General features: G+C 29.2%; 2 protein-coding genes across 3 annotated transcripts in view; one reads left to right on the top strand and one right to left on the bottom strand.

The window, feature by feature from the left end:
• The window catches only part of LOC122511517 (prolyl 4-hydroxylase subunit alpha-1), a 379,541-nt gene that overhangs the window by 79,241 nt on the left and 287,303 nt on the right, over nt 1-12,997 (bottom strand). The gene's annotated exons all lie outside the window — the stretch shown is intronic.
• Nucleotides 1,458-8,764, top strand: LOC122511509 (probable helicase with zinc finger domain). The gene is made up of 5 exons (XM_043626805.1): nt 1,458-1,903; nt 4,674-5,368; nt 5,713-6,396; nt 6,487-6,999; nt 7,633-8,764. The coding sequence occupies exons 1-5, from the start codon at nt 1,708-1,710 to the stop codon at nt 8,287-8,289; spliced, it is 2,745 nt and encodes a 914-aa protein (XP_043482740.1). The 5' UTR covers nt 1,458-1,707; the 3' UTR covers nt 8,290-8,764.

Raw genomic sequence — 12,997 nt, 5'->3', positions numbered from 1 at the left:
AAATTTCAAAATGGTGGATCCAATATGGCGGATGAACCTAAAAATAATATTTTTAAAAATTGATCAAATTTGCTTGAATCTGGCTACTCGGGGGTTTTTGAGGTCGCTGAATACGAATTTGAAGTCAAATTTTAAATTTTCAAAATGGCGGATGAACCTAAAAATATTTTTAAAAATTAATCATATTTTCAACAAAAAAAAAATTTTTTTTTTTTATCAAATTCTTTTTCTTAAAGAGGGTCTAATTTCCTTTTCTATGTGATTTTACATTGCCAAATTAATAAAATTGTGAAATAGAAGCAAATTTATTCAATTATTTTCTTTTAAAATGTAGTTCAAGTTCTGTTTACATTTACCCCGAGTTTTCGAATTCTCGGGGTAAATGTAAACACCTAATTATTTATTAACTAAATTGACGAAAATCAAAAATCAAAGTCAATTTTTGTTAGGGCATTAATAAGGAAGAATTACATATTTTTGTTTGATTTTTAAATTTATTTTTATGCAAATGCGAGACAAAATACTGAAACAGTAAAATTTTGATTTTCAATCTTTTTTGCATTAAAAGACAACTTACACTATGGCATTGTCAATTGTCAAAATAAAATATTGGCAATACTCAGAACATCTTGTAGGTGAGCTGAGGTAAAAATATTGACGTCGTACTTATTTTTTAATTTGTAAATTTAGCTGAAACATCTACTGTTTACATTTACCCCAAATGACCCTAATTGAATATTAGATGCGGTGTAGTGTAAATTTTTAGAAATAATTAAATTTCAAAAGATTTTTAAATTGAAGCCTTTGAAAATTTTAATTGTTGTAAAACTCTAATAATATTAAAATTTTTATTTTAAAATACAATTATTAAAGTTTTGAAATAATTTTATTTAAAAATTTTAAACAAAAAATTGATTGAATTTTGAAAGAATTACAGTCGTAATTGTTAGAAATAGTTAAATTTTCCATTGGAAGCTCAATGTAAAAATCCAGTCGACTTGGGCACCCCCTTTAAGGGGGTGAAATTAGCTCAGATATGAAAAAAACACCTTTTTCTGAAGTGTTGTTATTGACATTTAATTTTGTCTGACATTAGAACAAAAACCGAGATCAATTTCTGTCCGTTGCACTGATTTCTGTATCACATAATCAAATCGTTATAGAACACACGGAACACACATACACTAAGCAGGACAGCTCATCAAATTATGTGAGATTGTGAGACCTGTGAGACGTTACACGTTAGGGAGATGTCTGGCAACACTGGCGCTCGAGAAATAAAACTGTCAATACGGCAGAGCACGAGTGCCGCCACTGTTTCCATACTCGGTACGGTAGGGATCGTTAGAGACACTTCACTTCAATTCCCCGCTGATAGATCGCATCGTTCTCCATTCCAAGGCATGCGCACAACAAAGAGTCGCCGAGTGCCATCTTTAACAATCGTGCAGCGGCGCAGTGTTCTGAAAGAAGGTGTATCGCGTTGTTTTAAAATGTCGCCGTTCCGCAAATTAATTCACTAAAACGCGTTTCTAGCATTAGAAAATGTGATTTTCTGCCAATTCCAAACGCATTTAGACTTTTTTTTGTATTTTCACGGAAACACGCGGCCAGAGAAGTTAGTTATTTTCATCAAATCCCCCTCTCTCTCTCTTTCTCTCTCTCTCCCCATCACTCTCGTATCCACACAGATCATCAACCTTACTTATGGCTACCATGGCCGATAATTGTATTCCAAACGAAATTATGTCATTTCCAAATTTCGGCAAAACCCTGCAGAGAAAATGGATGAGAGCAAATAATCCTAGTGATGTTGTTGTTGAAGAGCCTGATAGTAAATTAAATTTTCGGATCACTGAGAAAATCAACGACAGAAGTTTGAAAATAAAAATACGTGCGCACGGTGAGAGAGTTCATATACATATCATTCATTGTTTCACCATTTAATCATGAAATTTAACTCTACTTCTTCTTCTTCTTCTTCTTTTTTTTCTATACATTATTGCCTCTTCTCACACATAAACAATTCCTTTGTTTTTCAATCATTTATAGATAACAATCACTCTTTTGAGTTATTTTCCAGAATAAATATTCAAAAAAATGTCGAATATTATTTCTTTTAACTGTGAAAAATATAAAATTCAAATTTCATTAAAATAAATTAATTTCATACGTAGAGAATTTCATTTTTTTCCTTGTAAAAAAAGTTGAAATATGCGTGAAAATTTGTTGAGCGTTGAGGAAAAACGGATATAATTACGTTGACACTGAATTTTTATTATAATTATATTTTTACTATTCTATAAACGTATAGTTACTCATTTTTTATTTAAATTCATTTGGATCTAATTTTTTTTAATGTAAATTTTCCCCTTCAATAAAGAACAGTGTCATTCACTCATAACATCCAAAGGTAAACAAGTAAATCAATATCACTTTTGGTGATTATGAGATAAGAATTTGCATTTCTTTTTCTGTCTTGTAAATATGTATTGACGAAATATTTATTTAATTGTAACAAATGAACAAGTATGATAATAATTTTCATAATTGATTCAACAATTGTTTATTGTAATTTTTTATCATATTTTAAATTTATCTTTCTTATTACAATAGAAATTATAAGACATATTCCTTATTTTTTTAATTCTTCTCTTGTATTTGTTAAATTTATTTAAACGATGTTTTTTATTAGTTTCAAGTGAATAGACAAGAAAGATACTCCAAAAAAGTTCCATATTTTCGTAAATTTAAACTTTAAAATCTTCATATTTTTTATTATTTCAGGGATCACAGTTAGTCCTCTTTTTTCTATTTTTCCCCTTAAATTAATAAAATTTTCTACCCTTTTTCCCCTAATTTAAAAAAAAAACTTATAAAAATTGTCATTTTTTGTAAGTTTGAAAAATTTTTAGTTATGTTTGAAGAACAAATTTTTACTTTTCGCAAAAACTTTGAAAAATTTTAGTATTTTGAAACTTAAAAATCTTTATATTCTTTTCTCTTTAAACTTGGAAATTTTTTCATAAAAGGTAAATTTAAAATAACTTTTACTTTTACGAGTAAAATCCAAATTGTTTGGAATTTTTTACAAATTGAATTAATTTCAGAATAAATTTTACTAAATTCAAAGTAGGTATATTTTACTAATTTTCCATCAAATTTACTTACGGATATTATAAAGTTTACTCCAAAAATAAAAATATTTTAAAAATATTTTAAATATTTTAAAATAAAATGTCAATTTTTTTATCAAAATTATTTAAATTTTGCTCGAACATTACAATAATTATTGGCTATTAAATATTTTTATTTTTAGATTAAATTTTACTATTTTTGAACTAAATTTTTCTAATTTTTAGAAAAAAATTTTTTTTTGAAAATATTAAAAGTAATTCTGAAAATTGTTTTTAATATTAAATTTTACTATTTTTGAATTAAATTTTCCCAATTTTTATAAAAAAATTGTCTTTGAAAATATTAAAAGTAATTCTGGAAAATTGTTTTTAATACCTATTAAATTTTACTATTTTTGAAGGAAATTTTGCCAAGAAAGAATCGTAAAATTCACGTAATTTTAATACAAAAGTAGAATTGTAATAAAAATTTTAATTAAAAATTTGAAGAAAGTTACGGAAAAAGATATTAAAATATATCAATTAATTAAAAAGCTTAACAAAAAAATAATTTAATTTAAAAAAGCTGAAAATAAAAGAAGTAACAAAACTTTGAAATAAATTTTATGCCTTAATACAATAATTTTTACTTAATTTAAAAATTCCCCTTTTTTTAAACTGAATCCCCATTTTTACCTAATATTACATGAAAAAATCGCCGTGATCCCTGACGTTATTTTTTAATAATTGTATCTTAAGTAACAATTACTTTCTTAAAAATTAAGGTACATGAAAATTAAAGCGATGAATTTAACTTGAAAAAAATAAAAAAATTTTTTTCAGATGTTTTAGAATCCATATAATTACATTTTTTAACATTGACGCAAAATTATTTTAATAAATATTTAATTTCAAGAATAATTAAATAAATTTCCTTAAATTAAATGCTCCGAACTTCGTGAGTATGCATCAAGAAAGAATAAAAAATATTTTAGTCATATATTGTACATAATTTTATAATTATTTTTCTTCAGTAATTTGTTGGTGGCTTATACAATCATTGTCTAAATTAACGTGACATTTAGTTTTTATTACAATAGAAATTAGTATTTAATGATCAATCTAATTAGAGTATTAAAATTTAATGAAAATTTATTTCTGCCTTATGCTTATCAAGTGTTAGAAATAATAATTTTATCAGGATTTTCTCTTATCAAAAAGAAAATACATGTGTGTTTCTTTACTTAGTTAATTGTAATATTGGAACGTGTAATTATGTTTGTAATTTTTTCAATTAAATTCATGTATATAATTCTATATGCAAATTTACAACACCTAGATAATTGAATACTCCATATGTGCACTACTATTGTAATAAATTTTAATGAATTTTGAACGTTTATCACTAATTACCGTTTTAATACATTATTAAAACATTCATTAACATCTCATGAAAATTAAATAAATTTCCACACATCTATTAAAATCTATTAATTCTCCCATGAATATTTCAACCGAGACATTTAAATAAAATTTGACTCAAATGTTGATTCATAGACAAACCACTTCAAAATGTTGCACTCTCAATGGACAGTCATCAGAAAAATTTCATCCTCAAAGCAATAATTAATGAGAAAACTGGACAAAAATTGCAGGGTGTTTGTAATGGAAAAGAATGGCAATTGAAATGCTCGGATCATGGTCCAGGTCGTGTGACAAATTTCGATAATGATTATCAAATTGAAGTTAATTTCAAATCAAATGATTATGGGACTTATCGACAAAATATATTCTTTTCATTTGGTAAAGAACGTCCAGTGATATTGAGAAAAATTTGTATTGATTGCGTACCAATAGAAGATCTACAGAGGCTAAATGATGCAAGTCAATATGTTTTGAATTTAAATCAACGATTATTAAGTAAGACCCATAAGAATTTTGTACCATTCAGTTCGCCATTTGTAACTGCCAAGGATCCACGTGAAGAGTACCTAGATAGAGCCTATCCTTATCCTGAAACGGATCATTTCTTTTTAACACATTCAACTCTCACGGAAAGAACATTAACACCAAGTAATTACAAAGGACGACTGCACGAATTGGTTACCGTTGAGGAATTAGCAAGACATGAACAAGTTGCCAGGTACAATGAAGCTGCACAATTGAGATTGTCCAATAATTACATTCTCCATTCTGACACCGATGGATCTAGCCTTGCCAAATATGCACCGCCCAGCGAACTTTTTGCACAGGTGTGAATTATATTTTTTTTCCCCATCCCATTCGTCAAATTATTTGATAATTTCCTCTAACATTTAAAGAAAACATTTGTCTATAAATTTTAACTTTATTTCTACTTTCATTATCTTTCACGTATTTCGATCCGTTGATTATGAATCTGTATTGTTTTGGCTACTCTTTTCTGTCCTTGTCTTATGCATAAACACCATGTGCATAAAATAAAGATACAAAAGAAATAATCCTATAATCAATGCGTTGAATACAGTCGAGTCCGCTTTCCAGATATAATCTATTCACATTCTCTCTGATCACATAAACAGGAAGTATTTTTCTTTTTTGTTAATGTTCCATGTAGCTTCCTTTGGGAAGAGAATTAACGGAAGATACAAAATGCGGTCGTTTGTTTCTACGTGGCTGCAATAGTATTGTGATTAGGCCAGTTGGAGAGAATCCGCCAAAATTCACTGAGAACGATATGGTATTTGAGGCACATGTCGAGGACAAATGTACTCATACAATTTATGCCCGTTTGTCGAAAGAATGCGTGGAAAAACTCGGATTTAAAGCAGACACCGATCTCAAGGTTCAGGTACAGTTTCTACTGAATCGTTTGCCATTCTGTGAATGGCATCGAGCAATAGACTGTCTCCCCGATACAAAAATTGTATTTCCAAGTTCGAGTCACAAATACGGTGAGGAGCATTATATTTGGAACAAGAGATGGGACAAAATGGTGCAGACATATGTACTCAATGATAAACAGAAAAAAGCCGTAGCTGTGATAATGGCACCGAAGGATGACATTTTACCTCCAATTCTTTTATTAGGACCATTTGGCACTGGAAAAACATCAACAATTGCTGAAACATTGAGAATTCTCCTTCTCGATGATCCGACAAGTAAAATAATTCTCTGTACCCAAAGTAACAGTGCCGCTGATTTGTACGTCAAGGATTTCTTTCATAATTGGTACACTCAGTCTCAGAATCCACGATTGAAGCCCGTTAGGATTTATTACAAGGGTCGAGGAAGAAATACGGTTAGTAATTTTTTATTTGGAATTTTCTGTTGTTCTTTGTTCTTAACGCTTTTCAAAAGGTGGATTATTGAATGGTATTATATTTATCAGGTACATGCAGTGGTGCGTGATTACACTTTGACTGATCAAAGTGGTCGATTCCGTGAACCGACAAAAGAGGACATTGCTGAATGTGGTTTGATCATTACAACCCTTGCAACATCGAGTTGTTTGACACCCCTTGATTTGGAACCGTCCCACATCGTCATCGATGAAGCGGCACAGGCTCTTGAATGTGAAGCCTTAACAGCACTGGCTTTGGCAAACGAGAGAACGCGCATTGTACTTGCCGGTGATCAAATGCAATTGGCACCCGAGGTTTACAGTGATCTTGCTAGAGAGCGTGGACTTGGTACCAGTCTTCTCGAGAGACTTCATTTAACCTACAAACCCAATCATCCTTGCAGAATTCAACTTTGTAAAAATTATCGTGCTCATGCCGATATTGTTAAATTGACATCGCAACTTTTTTACGGAGGGCAAGTCGAGGCTGGAGCTGTTCTGCATAAACATCCGTTGCAAACTCCACTCATGTTCTATGCAGTCGAGGGCCAGGAAGTTAAGGTTTGTTGGACTTTCTATTTCTGTATTGTAATAAAATAGGATCGTAGTTTTTTTAATCGATTACTGCATGCTTTAAGATCCGATGCTAGGCTGGACCGAAGGCCCAGACTAGTAGCGGATCAGCCTACACTGAGAAGATTTTGGTGAGACTGCAGATCCGCTGCTAGGTTGGGCCAAAGGTCCAGCCTAGCAGCGGATCCTAAAGCTTACTCTACTTTAGGTTCAGTCCTGAAGTAGAAAATTTGGTTGATATTTTAGGTCGGTCCCCTACTTTAGGTTCAGTCCTAAAGTAGAGAATTTTGATGAGGCAGGCTTTAAGATCCACTGCTAGGTTGGGCTACAGGTTCAACCTAGCAGCGGATCTTAGCCTACTCTACTGTAGGTTCAGAATTTTCTTACACTGAGAAGAATTTGGTAATACAGCTTTGGTCCGGGCTAGCAGCGAAACCTAAAGTCTGCAGTCTCACTCGGTCCACCCTGGGGAAAATTTGTTTTAGTCCGGGCGAGCAGTGGTATCTACTTTATGATCCACTGCTAGCACGGACCGAAATTTTCCCAGTTTCGCCTGTAGGCTTTTTGTAAAAAAAAGTCCACCCTTCCCCTACTGACCAAAGTTGCATTTGCTCCTTGCAGGGGAACAATTCCACCGGCTTTTTCAACAACGAAGAGGTAGCAGAATTGGTGGCGCGCGTTGACGATCTAAAGCGCAATTGGCCGAAGCAAAGATGGGGACCCTATGGCGAAGGATCAATTGGAGTGTTGGCCCATTACATGGAACAGGTGTACAGAATACGAAATGAACTTCGAAAGCACCGGCTCCAGGAGGTGAATGTCGAGCGTGTACTCAATGTTCAAGGGAAGCAGTTCACGGCAGTTTTCATAAGCACCGTTCGCACACGTCATTGCAGTCGGCATACGGCGGAAGTGAATATAACTGACTATGGATTTCTGACAAATCCACGACTCCTCAATACAGCGGTGACACGTGCCAAATGTCTTGTGGCAATTGTCGGCGATCCAGTCGCACTATTAACAGTCGGATGCTGTCGCAATTTGTGGCAACAATTCTTCAAATCGGCCACCATACACGGCGTCGATGAGGACAGACTCAATCATCATTTAATTTCAATTTCCCAAGTTAAGGAGGAGAAGGCATTGAATCCATTGGCCGAGGAATTTGTACCAAGGAATCCACCGCAACCATTATTTGTCGAATATGTTACAATGCCAGTGAGTTATCCGGTAATACAATGTGCGGTCGATTGGTCCGAGAGAAGAACTCTCACATAAAATTATACAGCTTCCTGAATTATTGTAATGTAAATCTTTTCATAATTTAGTTGTATGTATTTTCACTTTTTTGTCAATCAGCGAAAATAATGTCTTAATTGATTAATTTTTTCATAAATTATTGTGATGACATTTTTTCCAAATAATCTTTTTTCTATTTAATCGCGCACGATGTTTTTGTTTTCTTTTTTTTATAGAATTTTTTTCCTCAGCAGATTGTAAATGCTAGATTTTTTTTTTAATTTTAAACAAAATGCTTGAACGTGAAACGAAGTATTTAGAAATTTAGTGCAAGAAGAGTGATTTATATTTCTATTTGTAGTAAAATAAAAGAAAAGAAAAAAAGAAAAGAAAACATTTAGAAAATTTTCAAATGGAAAAAAATTGAAATGAAGTACGTATGATGATATCATATTGTGTTATATGTGTAAATACATCGAAATACATTGTACATGCCACATTAGGAGAGTGAAAACATGTCTCTTGTAGTCGTTTTCAAACCCCAACCACTCGATTCAATCCTCGTCGTAAAGGAAAATGGTAACGGAGGGAAAAGAAAGAGAATGATCTTTAGTTGCTGGTGGAGTTCACAACGAGTCCTGCAGGTACACTGGGAGATACGGCAAGAACATTGAGCTCATTATTCGGATAATTAATGTCGCAAGTCTAATTTCTTTCGGCTTATAAAATACAAATGGTAGTACTCTGCAGTCACCTTTTCTTTTTTCTTTTAGGTTCGTTTTTCTATTGTAAATATATATAAAGTTTTCTCGTTTCTTTTGGGAATTTCGTTCGCTCGCCTCTCTAGTTTTTTTCTCTTTGTTTTAATCGACCTCTGCTGTTTTCTGCGCTTCTCGCTTTGGTCTCGATCGTGTGTCGTTTAATCGCCAAGCCGTATGCAAATTCAGCCGTAAAGCCGTTTCACGGCTAATCGCCCGATTGTCGTCGCTTTCAGGGTGAAAATGGCCAAGGGGTTACTGAAAAGCATTTGGAAATTTCGATCATGAAACGTGAACTTCCCTAAACTCGATTTTCAGAAGAGAGCCTATGCTCGACGGGTGAGTCGTTAACGAGGGTAGAGGGAATGGTAATTTTCCTATACGTACGTGCATCGCCATTCTGATGCCTTCTGTGTTGGAGATTCAACCGTAAAATGTTTTAATCGGAACTTCGCTACCGGGAATTACATTCAACAATATTGTTAGTTTTTTTTAACATGCTTTCGAGGGAATTAAAAAGAGAAAAGTTATGGCAAAAAGTGTACTGAGGAAATCGATTTAGTGGTTTGCCATAAAATTGTACGATTGAATGTTTTTTTTTTTTTGGTTGTAATGGAAATATTTTGGTGGGTTTTTACAAAACTTTGTTTCTACATCTCATCATTTTGGAGTCACATTTTTTTGGTGGATTGTGTTGGAGATACTATGGTGCACTCTGTCTTGAGTCTCGTTCTAAAAATTCAATTTTTTGTATTTGAATCTTAAAAATCTTAAGTTTTCAAGTTTTGACATTCTACAACTTGTTGATTTTAAATTTCGAGCTTACAGTTCTAAATTTGCTTTTCTAAATTTTAGTCTCTTTTGGCCAATGTCCTTTGCATAATTTTAAAATTAATACAATTAAATGTATTATAGATACCCAAAAATGTTATTAAAATGTTTAAAATTCTCGATTCATTGAAAATTCTAAACAAAACTAAAATTTTAAATTCCTATCATTTTCTCTATATTTTTTCGTTCACTTTAAAATAAGTGTGATGCGCTGGTAAAAAAGATACATTAGAAGCAAAAAGCTGTAGGTTATGTTTGGAATTTTCTGAATGAAATTACACAAAGGGGATTAACTCTCAATATAAACAACTAATATTAAAATCTTCATTACAACTAAAATAATTAATAAAAATTAAATTTGGTTTTACGAAATTAAACAAACACTTTTAATTGAGATAAAAATAACACAAACATAACCTTAAAGCGATTTGCTTCTAAGGTACCTTCCTTCGGAGCGTAGTATTACAAATAATCTTGTAAATTTTAATTTAATTATTTTTGCAATTTAAAATTAATAACTTATTTCTGGTCTGGAATTTTTTAAAAAATCTTCTGGAAAAGTCATGGAATTTTAAAATCGGTGTTTTGTGACAACGCTGTCTTTTTTGACTATTTTAAAAAAATGCGACTTTTTTTCAACTTATTTTTAAAAATTGCGACTTTTTCGATTTTTCTTACAAATATTGCAACAAAATACCACATTTTCAGTTTAAAATACAACTTATTTTGATTTTTATAGTGTGAAAAATAACTATAGACAAATTTTTCTAATTAAATTTTCGAATTAAGATAAGTATACAATTAAAGAATTTTTTAATAATTGAAATTTTGTAAAATTTAATTGAAAATAATTGTTTTTTTCAAGTATTTTATTAAAATTTTTGAAAATCAATTTTTTTTTTAAGAATTTTAATTGCAAATTTTCAAAATAATTTATTTCTAAAAAATTTTAATGAAAAATTTTCAAGTGTTACAATATACAAATTCTTAAAATTGTTTTTTCATAACTTTTTAAAATTCAATTATTTTCGAACAAAGAAAATTAAATATTTTTAAAATTTCCATATTTTTTAGGCATGTTATTAAAAAATTCAATTATTTTTTAAAATTTAAGCAAATTTTAATTATTTTTAAAGATTTTATTAAATTTTAATTGTTTGTAAATTTTTCAATATTGAAAAACTATTACCTTACAAAAATTTTTTTTTTAAATTAATTGAAAGAATTTCTTTATTATAAGTTTTTGAAAATATACCTCAGTAACTTTTAAAAAAACATGGACAGTTAAAATTATTATGGAAAATTGTATGTTTGTATTTAAATAATTAAATTCACAAAGAACTTTCCGAAAATTATTAAAAATAATTGTCTTATAGTTTATAGATTAAATTTAATTAAAGTTCTATATAAAGTAATTGAATTTTTGAATTGAAATTTTTAAAAATTATTATACTTCAGAAGGTTTCAAATTGAAGTTTTTAAAATTTTTTTTCCCATGAAGAAACAAATAAGAAGTAAGTATTTAAATATTTATTTAACAAATTATTAAAATTTAGTAAAAATGTTTACTAATGTGAATTTGTGACTGACTTTTTGCTTTTGAATTAGTAAATTTTACTGATAAATTAGTACAAATTACTATTTATTAGTAAAATTTATTAATTCAAAAACAAAAAGTCAGTCACTATAATTTAAATTAGTAAACATTTTTTCTAATTCAAATTGGGAGAGTAAGTAATTAAAATCTGAAAGAATCTTCTGCAAATTATTTAAAATAATTGATTTAGAGGAAAATTTTAATCAAAAATACTAAAAAATAATTAAATTTTAGTAGAGTTATACTTAGTAAAAATTTTTAAACAATGAACCTTTTGATGTTTAAAATTAGACTTTCTTTTTACTGTGATTACTTCTTTGAAAAATTAAAATTTTCTTTTTGAATTTAGTTACTTATTTATTTAAATATTTAAATATTTATTTATTTAATATTCACTTAATAAAATTTTGGAATTTTTAAATAATTGGATTCGAAACTTCTGAAAAAACTAGGTTTTTGAATTTTAATTCTTTCAGGATGATTGAATTTCCTAAAGTAATTATGAGAAAAATTGTTAAAAAATTAAAATTTCGTTCAATTTTACTTAAATAAATTTAATATTTTGGAGAATTTTATTACAATTTTTTTTTTAAATAATCGTGTTTTTGATGAAAAATGTGAAAAAAATTGCTTCAGACTTTGAGGATTATAATAAATTATAATTATAATACCACAATGTTAAATATACAGCCAGAAAAATGTTTCATTGTTTCAAAGAAATTGTTGCTTTGTTAGACCAAAGAAAAATTTCTCTGAATTATAAAAATTATTTCATTACTTTTTTTTGTTCACTAAAAGAAATAAACTTTTATTTTTATCAGCTTAAATACTTTTTTTTTCTCTCGTTTCATTGTAATTATTTTTAATTAATTATTATTCTTATTATTTTTATTAAAATTCTACACAGAAACAAATAATTTCTTTAACTTTTCTCAACATCTTCTTCTTTGTTTTAAAGAAATTTTTCTTTGGATTAAAGATGCCACATAATGAAAAAATTTATTTAATTCAAAACATATGAAAATTATTTTTTTGTTGAAGTAAACAAAAATTTTTTTAATTCAAACAAATTTTATCTTTAATTCAAAAAATGATTTAGAAAAAACGATTTCTTTGTTTATTGTTTCAAACAAATATTTCTCTCTGTCTGTAAAATGAGATTAATTTCTATTGTGTTAATTCCAATTTCCGACTGTAGTAAATTAAATCTATTTGAATTACTTTAAAATATAATTCATTTTATTACTGTTAGAGAGAAATTTTTTGCTTCGCAATTGTTTAAAAAAAAAAAAAAAAAAAACGAGTCAGACGCGTTTCTATCATTCACGTCAATTGAGCACAATCGATTTTATGGCTTTTAAATTTAAATGGAGCACTAGCACTTTCGGACATGTTAAATTGTAAACTGTCGATTTAGATGGCACGTGTGTGAGGGATTCAATATATTCACGTATTGCTTAAAATAATAGAATGTCCAAAGATAAAGTTTTGTCGCCTTCATGCATTTTTTTTTTTTTTTGAGTGCGTGCATGAAATGAAGCAATAACAATATATAATATAT

This window comes from Leptopilina heterotoma, unplaced genomic scaffold, assembly GCF_015476425.1.
Source record: "Leptopilina heterotoma isolate Lh14 unplaced genomic scaffold, ASM1547642v1 Lhet_121, whole genome shotgun sequence".
Classification (NCBI taxonomy): Eukaryota; Metazoa; Arthropoda; class Insecta; order Hymenoptera; family Figitidae; genus Leptopilina; species Leptopilina heterotoma.
Note: the sequence above shows the minus strand (reverse complement) of the source record. Positions and strands in the feature narration are given on the sequence as shown.